Source organism: Adiantum capillus-veneris, chromosome 26 (genome assembly GCF_014529385.1).
Source record: "Adiantum capillus-veneris isolate H3 chromosome 26, ASM1452938v2, whole genome shotgun sequence".
NCBI classification, from domain to species: domain Eukaryota; kingdom Viridiplantae; phylum Streptophyta; class Polypodiopsida; order Polypodiales; family Pteridaceae; genus Adiantum; species Adiantum capillus-veneris.
Window position 1 is genome coordinate 20512361 of NC_140956.1, and position 16575 is coordinate 20528935.

General features: G+C 49.1%; 1 protein-coding gene across 8 annotated transcripts in view; it reads right to left on the reverse strand.

Annotated features, from left to right (window-relative positions):
• LOC147423094 (sodium/hydrogen exchanger 1-like) overlaps positions 1 to 15390 on the reverse strand; it is a 34795-nt gene extending 19405 nt beyond the window's left edge. Inside the window, exons 1-3 of one of the 8 annotated variants that reach the window (XM_086501877.1) lie at positions 15155 to 15389; positions 14350 to 14560; positions 13978 to 14096 (exon numbers count right to left, since the gene is read on the reverse strand). In XM_086501877.1, the coding sequence (XP_086358003.1) occupies positions 13978 to 14096; positions 14350 to 14520 (290 nt within the window). In that variant the 5' untranslated portion in view covers positions 14521 to 14560; positions 15155 to 15389. Of the gene's footprint in view, positions 1 to 13977; positions 14097 to 14349 lie in introns of all 8 variants that reach the window. The other 7 variants (XM_086501876.1, XM_086501873.1, XM_086501874.1 and 4 more) reach the window with 7 other exon arrangements.
• Between the last annotated feature and the right edge of the window lie 1185 nt (positions 15391 to 16575).

Genomic DNA, 16575 nt, shown 5'->3' on the forward strand with positions numbered 1-16575 from the left:
TCAGATCTATATTGGCGAGGCATGGGAGAGACGCCCTATGCAGACTCTCACCATGGAGGACATGAACACGATCATGCAACGACCAATGCGAGCCATCTTTGGATTCTGATACACATATCCACCATTTTGTATCTGTTCTCTGAAATACACACCCACTTTGTATATGTACCTCACAAACGGGAGCGCATAGCAATAAAAAATATACTCGGATAAATAAAATTTATCACTTAATACTGAAGCCAGAGAATATAGAGAGAAATAGATGAGAGAGAGAGAGAGAGAGAGAGAGAGAGAAGATTGACACAGTACTGGGGACCAGAGGATGGGCTGGTCCCCCCCATAATAGTATCTTTATTACTGAGGAGAAGTCTATACAAGCACTTGAACCGAACGTATTACCACGTTCGTTCTAGAATAAGACTTGATGGTTCTTGGAAGCCTCGACTTCCTATTCCTAGGGCAAAACCCTATTCCAAAGAACTTCCGTTCCTTATTCCAAATCCTTGAGAACCAAGGTTCTCGCCTCTGCATCTCACCTTCCAGACTCAGGGCGTGACATCCCTGCAACTCTCTTTTCCAACTCTGTTCCCAGAGTCCTCTTCCCGCAGAAGAACTCTGCTTTCGTGGACACGAAGTCCTTACTTGGGAATCCCAACTTCCGGATCACAAACTTGAGAGACTACCTCTCTCCGATCCGTGGATCTACTTCCCAAACTCGGGTACGAAACCCTTGGGCTGATCTGGCTCTAGTTCCTCAGAGCGCTTTTCTCCTGCAGAGGCTCATGCCTTCCTCTGCTCCTACTCCCTCACAAAGAGGAAGTACACCTGCAATCAAATACTCAAAGATCATAACATGAAAATCGTTACCTTCAAAGTCTCGACGCTCGAAACACAACTCGGTTCTCGAAAAAGCAATTCCCCGTAAGAGATCTCTACATAGAAAATCTGCTCCTCCAATCCTACACACAAAAGAAGTGTATTCTCGGGTTTCTTCTCGTAAATCAGCTCCGTCTAAGATGTTTATGGGCTGAAAACAGAGAAAAACAGGAGCTTGTCGCGATGGAAACACACTCTGTAGGCACTTCTTCGCGAGGGAACTCGCGCATTGGGTTTTGGCGACATCGGGTACACTTGGGACAGTCATGGGCATCACCGAAAAACGTCTTCTTTGCGGTTGAAATCTGCAGCAACATCTCCTCCTTGCGAAAACTGAGCTTTTCTCTGGGAGAGGGTGTATGATGCTTTTATAGCTCCCTGGCCACGGCAAAGAAAGCAGAGTATTGGCTGCTCGCGTAGAGATTGCGGCCCCTTTTTTTTGCGTTGTTCTGCCAGAAAAAGGAAGAGAAAAATCGCTGGCTGGTTTTTATTGCTTTATTTAACCATAGGCTGCCCACTTATTAAGTGGGCGGCCGGTCACCTTTAAAAATGGTATGAATCTGCCCAAAAACTCAATAAAACCTTATAAGTTAAAAACAATGCTTTCACAGCACTTCCTAAGCGTCCCTAGATGCAATCACATGCACAATTGCAATGCAGACATGGACTTCCTCGCGGGAAAGCATCTGCTTTCCCGAAAAGCAATCCCGCTTTCTCAGAAAGCATCTGTTTTTTCCTCTAAGTTTCCTCTGAACCCATCTTCATTCAAGTGCTTGCTTTTCCTTGTGCATAATTCTAACACAGTTCGGAATTTCCTCTGGACTATGGATATCCCCTTTCTGATGCACCCGTCACCCACCTTGTGACGCATCAGGAATACCCATCGCCTAGTCCTTTCCTACAGAACTTATGGTACAATCTCCTTCGCGATGCTCTATGTCACCCACCCTATGACGCATCAGAGATGTCCGTTCCCGAATGGTCGGATACTTCTTCCCGATGCTCCCTGTCACCCATCCGATGTGACGCATCAGAAGTACCCGTTCCTGGTGGCCTTACAGATATTTCCATTCACAGTGCTCCCATCATTCCTTTGAATGACGCACTAGGAATACTCTGTACTCGGATGTCTCCAGTGAGAAAAACCCTCTCACTTAAAATTCCAATAATTCATTTAGAATTATTTTTCCTGTTGTTCCAAGCGAGAAAACCCTCTTACTTATAAATCCAATCCAATAAATCATTTAGAATTATTTTATGTCAGATAAAAGCCAATTTAGCAACATCCCTCTCACTTATAAACAGTTGTCCTCAACTGTAGAGGTCCAACTGGACTGCCGAGGAGAAATCGGAAAAATTTCAAATCTTGCTCAATGGTGAGTTGAGCTAGTCCTTTCTCATAAGAGAACTTAAAAATTAAATTAAACAAAAATTCAATAATTCAATACTTACCTTACCGTTTCATGTCCTTCCTCTAGTACCTCGAGGATATCCTTCACCATTCATTAAACTTACGAGCCATGTCTTTCCAACAAATCGGAAGTTTCCTTATCCAAAAATCTGTTAAGTCAATTCCGCCTTCTCAAATTTGAGACGAATAATCTTTCTAGAAATCAATCTAGATATCTGTCCTTGCGCATAATCCTGCGCTGTTAGTCCAGAGGGTATTAAACCTCTTGTGTCCTCCCACATAGGGAATGCCCAAGTCACAGAGCATTAATCTCGATGTCTTTCTTTCACAAATAGAGTTTGCGATCAACAAAAAGAAGGTTCTTGTTCGGGGCCATTACTTTGGGTAGGCCAATTGTTCTAATCTGAAAATCTCTTGTGCACGGTGGCACTTCTTACCAATCTTTTTTCTCCTGCGAGTTATTACCACCAGTAGTGTTTTCCCAACGCCCATTAGCGTCTCTTTCCTTGCAAAATCATTAAAAAAATGATTCACCTTGCAAGCATCAATGACGACTTGCAAACTCTGAGGCAGATAGGATTCTAGCCATAGCATTTTTTTGAACGTACGTACCTCTCACGCTCTTGATACCCACCTTTTACAGCTCTAGTAGTGTTTCTGTTTAGTTGGTTTCTTTCTTTCTTTTTATCCATGATTCACCATGATGTAACTCTCTGGTCTCATAGGTCAATATGGCCATTGATAAGATGAAGACAAGAAGAGCATATGATCATGAGGGTCTAGTAGCAGAACATCTGATCCATGCAAGGGATCTACTTTCAGAAGTCCTTGCACGTCTGTTTGATCGGGTCATGTGTGAAGGATTACCTGAATCTTGGAAATTATCTACTATCGTACCTATTTTCAAGTCAAGGGATCCTATGAATTTAATCCAGATTTGTGAACGACGACTGCTCGCTGCTGCTGCACGCTCCCCCCCCCTTGCGCCATCGCTGCCCCTCACCCCCCCTCTCTCTATCGCCCTCGCGCTGCCCCCAGCCCCCCCCACGCTGCTCCCCCTCGCCCTCGCGCTGCCTTCCCCTGCCCCCTCTCGCCCTCGCGCTATTTCCCTCACCCAGCCCAGCCCGCCACCACTGCCCCCTAGCCCGCCCCCCCCCCCCCCCGTAGCCTTTGTACCCTCGCTCGCCTCTTTATCCTTCCCTCCATCCCCCCCCCCCTGTTACTCATTGTCCCCGAAGGTTTTCTGCACCTGGCTCTGCAACATTTTTTCTTCGAACAAGTGTTCGGCGTACTCGGTTGCAGTTTTTCTTCACCGTCCGCTTCTTCGACTCTGCAGTAGACACAGATGGAGGCTCCAGCTCCGCCACAGAGGGACTTGCCTGAAGCCCCCTCGCCCAACCTCGCTGAGCCCACCATTCGACTTGCTCTTTCGCCGACAGAGCAAGCGAGCCTTGCCGCAGAGGTAGAGCGCTTGCAGGCGACTTCTGTCATCTGCAAGGTTCTCGGCACCCGTCCTAGCAGAGGAGAGCTGCCAGACCTTCTTTAAGCCCGCCTTCTCGCAGAGGTGGGCAAGATTTTGGATGTCCAAATCCTCGGACGGGGGTACTACCAGATCGAGTTCGAGACTTCCGAGATGGCCTCCAAGGTCATAGCTATGAGTCCACTGGCCATCCGAGCATCACGTGCCCACTTTCGACAGTGGCGACATGGTTTCGACCCGACTTCGGATGTGCTAGTAGAGGAGGCAAACATCCCCATCTCAATCTGCTTTCCGGGTTTACGGAGGGAGTACCTTCCACTTCTCTCCAGGATTGGCTCCGCCATCGAGACTGTCCTGGAGACACCTCGTACGGCAGCATCAGTAGCTGCCAAGGCGGCTGGCATCCCTTCAGTTCGAGTTTTGGTCAGAGATACCTACACGCTCCCGAAGGTCATCCTTCTGCCTCGGGTGAGTGGGGGTTGGTTTAGACAAAGTGTGGAGTACTCGGGTCTCCCAAACCAGTGCTTCATTTGCAGACAGATGGGCCACCTAGCAAAGGCCTGTCCACGGAGGAGGCCTCGACCTGCACCTCAGCCTCAGCCCCAGCCTGCCAAGGCTAGGCCGCAGCCACAGCCAGCGGCACAGCGCACCCACCCTCCGAGCCTGGGGCTCCAACGGAGGAGAGGTGGCAGCAGGCCCGTGGCCGCCGACGCCAGGGGCCACAGCGACAGCCTGGCACTCAGAGTGGCCCTCAAGTGCCTACTCAGCAGCAGTGGGTTCCCACGGGGAACCGCTTTGGTCCTCTTGAGCAGGAGGAGCCCCCTACGCCAGCCTCCACTTCCGCTTCACCCTCGCCAGCCACCCCACCTCCAGATTTCTCCTCTTTCTCCTCATCCCCTCCCCCGCCCACTCGCCCCCCTGTCTCTGTCGCCCCACCCCGCTTCTCTTCTCCCCCCCCCCCCCCCCCCCCCCCCCCCCCCCCCCCCCTCTTTCTCCCCCTCCTCCTGCTTCAGTACCACCGTCGACTCAGGAGACTGGTCCCTCGTTGGCGGCTAGGAGATCTCTTGGCAGCGCCTTTGCCACAAGTCGCCTAGCGACAGAGGGTCAGCCATTCTTGCGGCCCCCTCTGCAGATTCAGACATCTTCCCTTGCAGCTATCCCTCGTGGTCTAACGAGCATTGACCTCTGACGCCGCTGGGATTTCTTCGATTACGGATTCACTCGCTTTCTCGGCGATTCCGCAGCAGACCACGAGGCAGCCTGCTTCAGGGTCCACGCTCTGTTCCTCGCCGCTAGGGGGACGGAGGCCTTGGACTCAGCAGTTGGTTTCTCCTTTCCCCTCTGTGGTAGGACCGAGACAGAGTGGTCCCTCGACTCAGTGGTGGGATGGTTGCATACACAGGTTCTCGAGTTCTCTCACCACATTGGAGAACTTGGAGTTACAGATTTGCTGCAGACTTTGTGGCCACTGGACAAGTTTGCGGTGACACCCCCAGACTCGGCAAGATGTAGGCACATTGTGGTGTACTTTTTTGTTGATACGCAGTGTTTGCCTTGCTATGTATACATTCATGAGGACTCCTGGTCAGAGGAGGTTGCTTTACGCACGGCTCGCTCTGCTTGGGCTTGGGCCAGGCACTCACTACAGGCTCGCCTATCTAGAGGATGCTCGGATGCGGATTACTCCCCATCCAAGCCTGCCTCGAAGATAGCCCGTCTTGCTGCTGCGGCAGCATCTGTTCTCTCTCGCTCCCCATGAGGATCGTCTCGTGGAACATGCAGGGATTAGGTGGGCCCCAGTTTCAGCGACAGCGGGGCCGATTGCATCAGGAGCTTCAGCGTTGCCTTGTGGGAGGAGAGATTGATCTCCTTATGCTTCAGGAGCACCATTTGTCTGAGAGCCGCATTCGGCGATGTGGTCGGATTTTGCGTGGACGTTATGATACCTTTTGGTCAGCTACTTTTGGACCTGGAGGCATCCAGGGTGGGGTATGTATGACTATTGCGGACTCATTGCAGCAGGCCATTGTGGGCAGAGGGATTATTGTGCCAGGCAGGGCTCAGTGGATTACTTTGCAGGTTCAGGGTGGCCTTGTGGGCTTCCTGAACATCTATGCGCCCAATGTGGCGAGTGCTCGTACAGAGTTTTGGTCACGGATTGTTGAGTCCTTGCCACAGGTTGACCATTGGTGTGTAGGAGGGGACTTCAACATGTTGGAGGACCCTTCTGACAGGATCGGAGGCAGCCATGCTACTGTACATGGAGTCGAGTTAGCAGCTTGGGAGAGGTTGTGTATGACTCTGAGGGTCTCGGATACATGGCAGCATTCTGGCTTTGTGAGGCCTCCAGAGAGTCTTGCCTTCTCTAGATCGGACCGCAGAGTGGGAGGAGTGAATCTATCGCGGATAGATCGCTTCTACACTAGTGACCACTTCAGTGACTTGGGGGGATCAGTGGGCATCCTGGCAGGGACATCCTTCTATGACCATGCACAAGTGATCCTCACAGTGGCAGACAGGCAGAGGAGTGGGAGCACGATGCTTCGCATCCTAGAGCGGGTCTTGTTGGACTCAGCACTCAGAGAGAGGGTAGAGGCTCTCTGGACAAAGGGCATGGACAGCCGGGCTCTACCTGCAGACAGAGTGGCCTTAGGCCTAGCTCAGCTTAGCCACTTTTTTCTCCAGGAGTCTCTGGCTCGACGGGCTGCAGCGAGAGAGGAGCAACAGCGTCTCAGACGAGGCATTGCTTCACTACAGAGGATGCAGGAGCAGCATCCAGACAGTCCCTGGTTGGAGGAGCAGTTACAGTAGGCTCGACAGGAGCTTGCTTGCACAGAGGAGAGGCGCCATGAGTTTGCCTTTCACCGACAGGCATCTCAGTGGACTTAGGTGGGTGACAGAGTGATAGGTGCCTTTTTTGAGGCAGTGGGACCTCGGCACTCGCATGCCAAGGTCAATCAGCTGAGGAGACCCGATGGGTCAGTTGTTTGTGAGCCTGAGGATATGCGTGCAGTTGCTACTGACTTCTACCGTGAGCTACTGTCGGCTGAGCCCCAGTCAGAGAGACAGGATGCATGCACGGAGCAGGTTTGGGCGCAGATGCCTTGTCTTGTGACTGAGGAGATGCGCCAGAGGCTAGAGATACCTCTTCAGCTTGAGGAGCTGCACATGGCTCTTAGGGCCCTCCCGCATGGTAGCTGTCCAGGTGAGGATGGGCTGACTCCCAGCTTTTTCTTGGAGTACTGGGACCTGCTTGGCCCAGATCTGTGTAGTGCCTTTCAGTACATTCTACACACAGGAGTGATGCCGGATAGCATGAGTGAGGGCCTCATTTACCTCATCCCAAAGGAGAGTGGCTCCTTGGATGAGATTCGACAGTGGCGCCCCATCACCATCCTCAACTCAGCCTACAAAATTCTTGCCAAGGCTCTGAGTTTGAGGATTCAGCCACTTTTGGAGAGCCTTATACATGGGACTCAGACAGGTTTTGTCAAGGAACGCAGTATCCTTGACAACATCTTCACTTTCTGGGAGGCTTCTGCCCTGGCACGTCTCCGTGGGGAGGACCTTGTGATTCTTCTTCTCGATTTTGAGAAGGCATACGACAGAGTTGACTGGGACTTTCTAGAGGGCACGCTTCGCAGGATGGGCTTCTTAGATGCTTGGATCAGAGGGGTGTCAACTTTGTACAGACAGGCTCACAGTCAGGTGCTTTTGGTAGAAGGTAGAGGTGAGCGCTTCATGCTCACACGATCAGTCAGACAGGGTTGTCCTCTTGCCCCCTTTCTCTTTCTGTTCTCTGCGGAGGCGATAGCACATTTTTGGTGTCACAGTAGGTTGGTTTGAGGGGCTTAGCACTCCCTATATGGGGAGATGAGCTTCTGGACGCTGAGTTTGCCGACGACTCAGCCTTGTACTTAGAGGGCCAAGAGGCCAATTTACACAGATGTGGGCAGGCTTTGGAGACCTTCTACTGTGCATCGGGCGCACTGATCAACTGGAGAAAGACAGTGGCTTTCTCGGTCGGCAGTGCTCCTGTGCCAGATTGGATGCCAGGAGAGAGTTTCAGGTGGATTCCTCCAGGGACTGCAGTTCGGTACTTGGGTTGTCAGGTTGGTTTGGATTTGTCCCCCGAGCAGCAGATTGCTCCTCTTCTCCTGTCCATCAGGAGAAAGCTGTTACATTGGAGCTCAGCACGACTTTCCCTGGCTGGTAGAGTAGTAGTTGCCAACCAGGTGTTGTTGGCGACTATGTGGTACATCACTTCTTGCTGGATCTTCTCGAGTTCTTGTATCAGCCAGGTAGAGAGGCTGATCAGGAACTTCCTTTGGTCAGGTCGCGACACTCAGATTGCCCGAGCCAAGGTGGCTTGGTCGGTCATCACACTTCCTTGTTCTCAGGGAGGGCTTGGGATCATTGATCCAGCACAGCAGAGCAGAGCCCTTCTTGGGAAGTTCGTTGTCAGAGGACTTCTTCCAGGCGAGGAGCCCTGGAAGGAGTTCTTGCTGCAGAGGCTTCGTGCTAGGGTGCCTCAGTCAGGAGGCCCTTGGCAACCTTCGACCAGATGGATCTTTACAGAGTTGCGCCGAGTTGGTTTGAGCAGGAGATTGGAGGACCGATTCGCTGTGAATCTGCTTCGTTCTTGGGAGCTCTTACGACGTGGCCTAGAGCAGAGACAGCCGACGTGCACCAAGGAGCGCCCACGGCAGCCCCTCGTCTGGAACCCCATGGTTAGCACTCAGAGAGGCCACTTGGTTGGGAGTAGGCCTCATGTTTCTTGGGGTCCCATGGCAGCAGGTCCAGCGCGCTCTCTAGGTGACTAGCTAGAGTTCACAGGTTTGTCAGAGGAGGTGCAGGCTGTCCAGCTACAAGGCATGAGAGGGGTTCAAAGCATGTGTCAGGACATCTCAGAGTCAGTTCCAGCTGAGTGGCTCACGCCTCTCGAGCCAGTAGCACCCCGGTGGATGGGAGCCTTCACACGGCTGGAGGTTCTCATTTCAGTCAGGGCTTGCTCAGAGACTGTCCCAGCCCTGTTCTTCGAGCCTCAGGGTGGGGGACAATTACAGCGAGTTGCAGTAGAGGCCCCGCAGGTAGCAGAGTGTTGTTTCCAGAGGATCCGAGTTGTGGGCATCTGTGCGAGGACTTGCGTCATAGACTCTGACCCAGCAGCTCTTGAGACAGGACACTGGAGGCTATGGGCTTGGGAGTGCTATCCATTGGCACGAGTACAGTGGGATCCTGGTGAGTGGCTATGGAGGGACCCCCTCTCTTCTGCAGACCGCCCAGCAGTCCCTTTCTTTCAGTACACTGTTCTGCTTGGACGTCATATACTTGCAGCACAGAGAGAGGCCCGCCCCGCTGCAGCTGTCACCAGGAGGTGTATTTTTCCTGTTGCCTTCCGTAAATAAGTATTAGATATATTTATTTTATTTTTACTTGTTTGTCCCAAAACCCTTGAAAAGGTGCAAGTGGACATTGCATGGCCAGTGTGAAACGGCTACAACCAAATGGGTTTCTCACATCGGGGATCTAGGTCGGTCAGACAGGGATTGACCGGGCCAGTTAGCACTGAATTCTGATGAGTATGGAAGCTCGTGTGCGCCAAACTGGAATTTGGGCCACTCGTCAAGTCACTGCAACTTTATAAGTTTAAAGGGGCCAGTAAATTAACCCACATTGTAGATGTTGGTTGAATGGTAGTCTTCAATGATGGTCAGGAGACCGATAGGGACGCCATGGAAGCATCTCCTAAAATTTAGGGAACTGCTATTTTTGACCGGAAAATGTGTTCGCGTCATTAGCTCTGGAATGACAAGGGGAACATTTTATTGCTCTATTGCCAAGTCAACTGACACACCAGTTGAGATATTTTTAGCAAGGAAAGCGCAAACTCGGAAACTGGGCGACGTGTCAGCCTGTGAGCGATTCTGCCACTCTGGGAGGCAAAAACGAGCTGCATATCAACAAAGGGGACGCCATTTTCAGCCTCAGGTGGATTGTAGCAGGTACAGAAGCTATGGAATGCTTACCTTGCCCTCTATGCACAGTATGGTGACGGGAGTGATGCCCCGCACGCTACATACTGCTCTCTTTCTCCCCTACGTACAGTATGTTATGCCCCACTAGTGGGCTTCTCATTTGACCTATGTACAATTCTGGGGGTTTATGCGCGTTTGCCAAGGCAAGAGCCTTCTGAACAGGAACCGGATTAGCTGATTGCTAATCCCCCACAGGTACGCACAGTTCCATCACGAAAGATTGCGAGTTTGGAGAGTTTTCTCGCGTGAAAACTCGTCCAATTCACAGGGGAACTGTCCCATTGCGTGCGGGAGCCCTTGGGACACGCGTAGGCGTGTTCGCTCCGCTAAAAACGATCCGAAACAGGGAATTACAGCCTGCTGTGTTTTTCTGCAGGTTTAGGGTTTCGCACCTAAACTGCAAGGGAACATCGGGGGAGCCTCGTGAGAGCCTTGGGATGCGTGTACAGGCTTTTGGGCTGCCGGCAGTGAAAAACAGAGAATTACAGCCCGCTGAATTTCTGTGACAGCTCACCAGAAAGCTTCCAGATATCGAGGGAATCCGTCCTAGACAGGTGTTTTTGACCTACAGGGGTTTTTGCGCCGTTATGCTGTCGAAATCCGGTCGAAAACCTGCGTTTTCAGCCCTCGCCAGGTTTGGACAGCTTTGTGAAAGCTTGTGCTAAGTGGTCGGATCGTCTACCTTAATTTGAAGAAAGAAATACCGAAAGGGGCGCCAGTCTTTGGGGCCTACAAGGTGTCGGTCTCGTGTGCGCAGTGACATTCTAGTCGCTGGACGCAACTGTGTTCTCTTCCCTTCTCAGTGCTCTGTGTAAAGTTAACAGGTAATTGAAATAGTACCGCCCTCTACGTTGTACGGGCCGGTTATAGCAGCACGTCATTCGCAGGAGGAGGGCCTCACAGTCGAGTTCTTGGCAGCTTTTTGGCAAAGGTTGTGGGACTCCAAACAGCAGAGGCACGTCAGTTTGTTCCAGTGGTTGGTTGCACACAGAGCCGCAGCAGTAGGGAGTTGGCTTGTGCATAGTGGTCTCTCGGCCGCATGTGCAGCCTGTGACCAGTTGGTGGAGAGTCAGCGTCACTGTCTTTGGGACTGTCCCTTGGCCCAACAGGTGTGGCTACGAGTTCTTCGGCTGATGCCTGCCCTCTCCACGGCTCGATAGTACACTTGGGGGGCAGCGGCTTGGTCCACCCTCACGGGCCCGGCACTTCAGTTTGAGCTATCTTCCACCAGCAGGATGATAGTGATACAGGGGGGGCGCCCTACACTCCAGCCTGCTACAGATCTTACTCCACAGGAGTGGTGCAGTAAGAGAGAGGAGTGTTGGGAGCTCATCAACGGCCTAGCTCTCTGGTTCATCTGGCGGGCCCGCTGTTTCCGCATCTTTGAGGCTCGCCCAGTGCCACCAGCAGAGACTGTTCGTGACTTTTGGCTAGAGCTGATCCATACTCTCAGAGGACAGCTTGAGGGACTACAGGGCAGCTCCGACCGCATGCGGGAGCGCCGCGAGGCTTTCCTTCGACTCTGGCCCCCTGGGCCTTTCTACACCATGGTCCAGGGGGTGCTCAGGTGGCACTACTGTCCACCTGTGTGGCTCTTCCCTCCTCCCATCTCTTGATTTAGCCCCATTGTATATATGTTGTTTTTTCATTGGGAGAGTCTCCCCACCATGCTTGTTGTAACCCTCTCCTGCAGAGGTGGATGTAGCCCTATGGGCAGTTTTCATTAACTAATAGAAGGATCTTTTTCTCGGAAAAAAAAAAGTCAAGGGATCCTATGATACCCGAGAACTACCGTACCATTATGGTGGGTCACACATTGACCCCACTATACGCATCCATTCTGGAACAAAAATTGAGTAGATGGGCAGAGAATGAGGGTATAAGGGCAACAGGACAAGCTGGATTCACGAGGGGTTATTCCACTCTAGATCATATTCTTACACTAAGAGCCATTATTGAGGAAGGAAGAGCAAGCGGGAGAAGGATGTATTGTTGCTTTGTGGATTTTCGGAAAGCTTTTGATACAGTACCAAGGGCCAGATTGATGCGCAGAATGCAAGAGTTAGGGGTCCCCAAAGAGATTATCTGGGGGATCATGGCCTTATATGGGTCAGTAACTGGTTATGTACGTACTCCAGAAGGGGATTCCGACATTGTTCATTCCACCGTTGGAGGAAAGCAGGGATGCCCACTGTCCCCTACTTTATTTGGTATGTACATAGATGAGGTATCAGATTACATCGATAGAGAGGGTGACAGAGGTGCTCAACTTGCAGGGTCATGGATCCCTTTGTTGTTGTATGTAGATGATATTGTATTGAGAGCAGAATCACCAGATGGAATGCATAGGCAGATAGATGCATTACATAAATTCGCAGAGGACAGCGGACTGTCGGTGAATTTGGGTAAAACCAAAGTTATGGTGTTTAACACCACACCGCAGTGGGTTAGGAGATCGGCACCTACATTTGCATATGGCCAGGATACAGTAGAGTACACAGATGCATACACATACCTTGCTGTGGTATTTACAGGACCGAAGTTTACTCTTAAAAAAGCAGCGGAGGCTAGATTGTCCAGAGCCTCTGCGGCCTTGGGAGGGTTGTAGAGGATGTGTTCACAAGTGCAGTTTCAGGAACCAAGAACAAAACTTTGGCTCTTTGATACTGTGGTGGCTTCGGCTATGCTTTATGGGGTCCAAATTTGGGGACCATCTGTGGATCAGGATAATTAGAAGTCAATGGAGAGACCGTTGGTATCTATGATTTCCCGAATGATTAGAGCCAAGGCCTCCGTACCACACGCGATTATCCGAGCGGGACTAGCTGCCCCTCCGATAGAAATTGAAGCTCTTACCATATCAATGTCCTTTATACATGGTCTGTGGGATACAAATAATTGCCGATATACTAGACTGGCCCTCGAATCCTCTCGACAGTTAGCAATGAAAGAAGATACATCATGTTGGTATGCGCAACTGTCTTCGTGGTTTCAGAGACACGGGTTCAGTATGGAAAGATTACCCCCCTTCCAATACTCTCTCGAGGCTCCATCACTGGCAATCACACGAACGGAGATTAATAAAATCATCCGCCAAGATCTTATACAGTTGGACACTAAGAGGACATGGGTAGACCCTACACAAGAATTGGGCACGAAGATGGCCAACTACAAAGAAAACTTCCTACAGCTATCTGAAGATGGTTTTGTGATTCGCCCGAACTACATGGATACCCACCTGTCTCATGGTCTGAGATGTGCTATTGGTCAGATTCGTAAATCCTCACACCAACGGAAATTGAATTTGGCAGATTTAGGGGTATCCCACTTGAGAGCAGAATTTGCAAGTTATGCGGAATGGAGCCGGAGACAGAATTACACTACATATGCCATTGCACCGTATACTATGAGATACGTGGGCGTTTCCATTGCCTATTTAAAGAAGGCTTTGGACCTCTAGATAGAGTCATGCAATAGCAAGATCAAAGGTGCCTAGGCCTGTACCTACTGGAACTACATCGGCACAGGGATAATCTAATGAGAAGACAAAGAGCACTACAACCTCAGAGGCAGATCACAGATTTCTTCGGATCGAGAGAAGCAGGAATGGAAGGAGAAGCAAGAGGCCAGCAGCGAGCACAAAGGAATACCCACATTCACACCAAAGGCACCCTCATTGACAGGGCGACTGAGCTTAGGAAATCGAGACGACCACGACCGAGATGCAGAAGCACACTTCACCGGAGGAGACTACAACAAAGGATTAGAAGCATTCTAGCCAAACACCCAGAATGCTCCTAAGAAGTTTATCTAATACTTCGTATTTAGTTTTTCGCATTTATTTTCACAATCTCACACTTTTCAGACATTGTACCAGATTCACCACTTTTGTATCAGTTTGGTCTCATAGGTCACTCTGGCCTTTTGAAGACGTTTAATATAGCAGTTCATTTATTTTCTCTCTCTCTCTCTCTCTCTCTCTCTCTCTCTCTCTCATGCATTCAGCCACACTGTGAGCCCTTTGTGGAATGTTAATGATGACATAGAGTAATCATTGATTTGAACTGCACCTCAATTACTTATCATGGTAAAAATGAATTGAAAACTGCAGAGAGATGTTCTCTTCTACATGCGCGATGCACAGTGTTATATGTAAGTTTAGGAGTAAATACCCAGCATTAAAAATGATAGGTGGCAGAAGATAGTTGAAAAATACTTCTTCCTTGAACCTCAGGATGTGTGAGTTGGTGCCACCACTGTTCATAAGAACTGCACCTCCAGTTATGCATCCCTGCTTGTGGTACCATAAAACATAGTCATACAGGGGACATAAGAGCTCTCAACTAAGAGCATGTCTTGCCACTAAAATGTCAACATTTTGAGCTTCTTCCAGTGAAGCATAAGTGATTGTCCAAACAGACAGTCATTAGAGGCCACTTCAGCATAGAAATTTTATGTTTCATAGTAGGTGGGTAACTTTTTTAAGTGTAAAGTGGAAGTGCAACGGGAGCACAAACAAACCAAAAAAAACAAAAATCACTCACAAGAGTTAGGGCAATGATTGAGTCATTCAGCCATTTGATTTCTTCAAGCAAGTGTCCGATAATGACACAGATGCATAGCAGAGAAACAAAGAGCGTAATGGCTACCACATTTTCATCAGCCGCTATAGCCAACCCACACCATTGCAAGAGGGTTTGCACATAGCTTAACATTGCAATATTGTTTTGGCAGCAAGATTCACAGGAACAGGAACTGCAGGTTACCATATAGAGTAGCAGGTAGTCAAGCTCTCACGCAGTTACTGAAATAAAGGTTAGAAATCATCTGTTTGTTAGAAGCTATGCAGTCAATCTCAGAAAGGCAAGCCCCATACCTAGCATGTAGAGGTACAAAGGAGCAGGGGGACTAAATGCAGATTTGGGCGGTCTGGGTTGCAATTTGCAGATGACTTATTAGGTGGGTTGCTTAGACAGTGGGCTAAGACTTGGAGCATAGGGACCCATGAAAGTGATTTGATTCAAATTAGGCCTCTTCACAATAAAATTGGGAGTGCAATGATTACAGCCATAAAATTATGCTCTTTTGGGTCGATTAAGCAGGCCCAAAAGTAGTTTCTGTTTCTGCGCTCAACTCACAATAGTAGAGTATTGCACAAAAGCAAGCACGGGTGTTTGTGTTTGTCTTGTGTTCAACTCAAGCTTAGCGCTTTTTAGCAACCACACCTGAAAATGGTTGTTTCTGTATTCAACTCAAGAAGAGTGCTTTTTGCAGATAATAAGCACAAAAGTAGACAGAGATGCATACCTTCTTCTCTCAGTGCAAGCAAGGGAGACAAGTGCCGCTCACCACTTTTTGACATTCCCAGCTTCACACTTTGAAATTTGAAAGCAAGGAAAGGCCTTTTCCTGTTGTCCATTTTCCGGGGCAGTCGGGCTAGCATGTTTCCCAGCATAGAGCAAAGCGCAAAAGCGCAGTGAAAACGCCTATTCGAAAAGCAAAATGTGAGTGCTTTTTCTCTCACACAGAAAGTTCTTTTCTTTCCTTCTGAGCTCTTCCTGAATGGCATTCTTTTTAACTCCTCCACCAACAAGAAGACTTCCTTTTACTAAATTGCCCTCTCTTTGCTTTCAACTTCTTTAGTGTAAAAGCGTGATGGGTTCTATGGAGCCCAAAAGAGGGTGGCAAACAGGAATGATGCAAAAGCTACATGGATTTTAATTATATCGTGGCAAAGTTACCCCTAGACCTGGAGAGAATACATCAATGACATGATAACAAAATTGTACAATAGAGAGAGACCCATTCTTGTTTGTGTGTGTGTGTGTGTTTTTCAAAACTTTTAATGACGTAGGAAGTATCCCAAGAGCTTTTAACGACTTATGAAATATCCTAAAGAGATGTCTCGCATCTATCAAACACGCAAGACCATGTACTAAGGATGGAAATCGGATTCACTCACCCCCCCTTGGTGATAGAAAGGAAAGAAATCATGTGTGTGTGGTGGGCAAATTCCGTATTGTGTGCATGTTCATGTATGTAGGAGAGAGCCAGAAAGAGAGTGTCCCAACGCATGCACGAGTGTGTGTGTGTGTGTGTGTGTACATTGTCCCAACGCATACCATCATTCTTGACTACTATAGCTCAATGTTATCCCTCACCCTTTGGCAAAATCCACACAATAGTATTATGTTCTCTCTCTTGTCGAACGCATATAGTGGTGATGAGTCTTCCTTCCCCTTCACACCAGAGTTCCATGCCCTCTCCTAATCGTCTCATCCCCTTCAAAATGCTAAGTTTCATTGTTAGTCTAATATTCTTGAGTGTAAGAGAGAGTTGGTGCCCACCACCAACCATAGCTTCTGCCTCATTTTCTCTACCCCTTCAAAATGATAAGTTTCATTGCTATTCTACTATTATAGTGTCGTGGAGTGTGTCTGATGCCTGCATGCTCTCAAGTGCACACAACCAAAAATCTATGTCAAAGCTACAAAACAACCATGAAGGAAACTAAAGATGGAAGAAATGGGCTAAATGGGACAATGAAAGTTTAAAGAAGTCACCATTATTGCATTATTTTACTTGCACACCACTATGTGGTTGTAACTAATTCAGTTCATTTATTCAAGCCCATGTAATTTTGGATATGTAAAATCCATTTTCTGTATAGGAAGCCTTAGGAGTTGATTGGGAAGTTAAATGATTTTTTTTGTAATTATATGATGCTCACAAAACCCAAACTAAGAATTGGGACTATAATTAACTAGTTT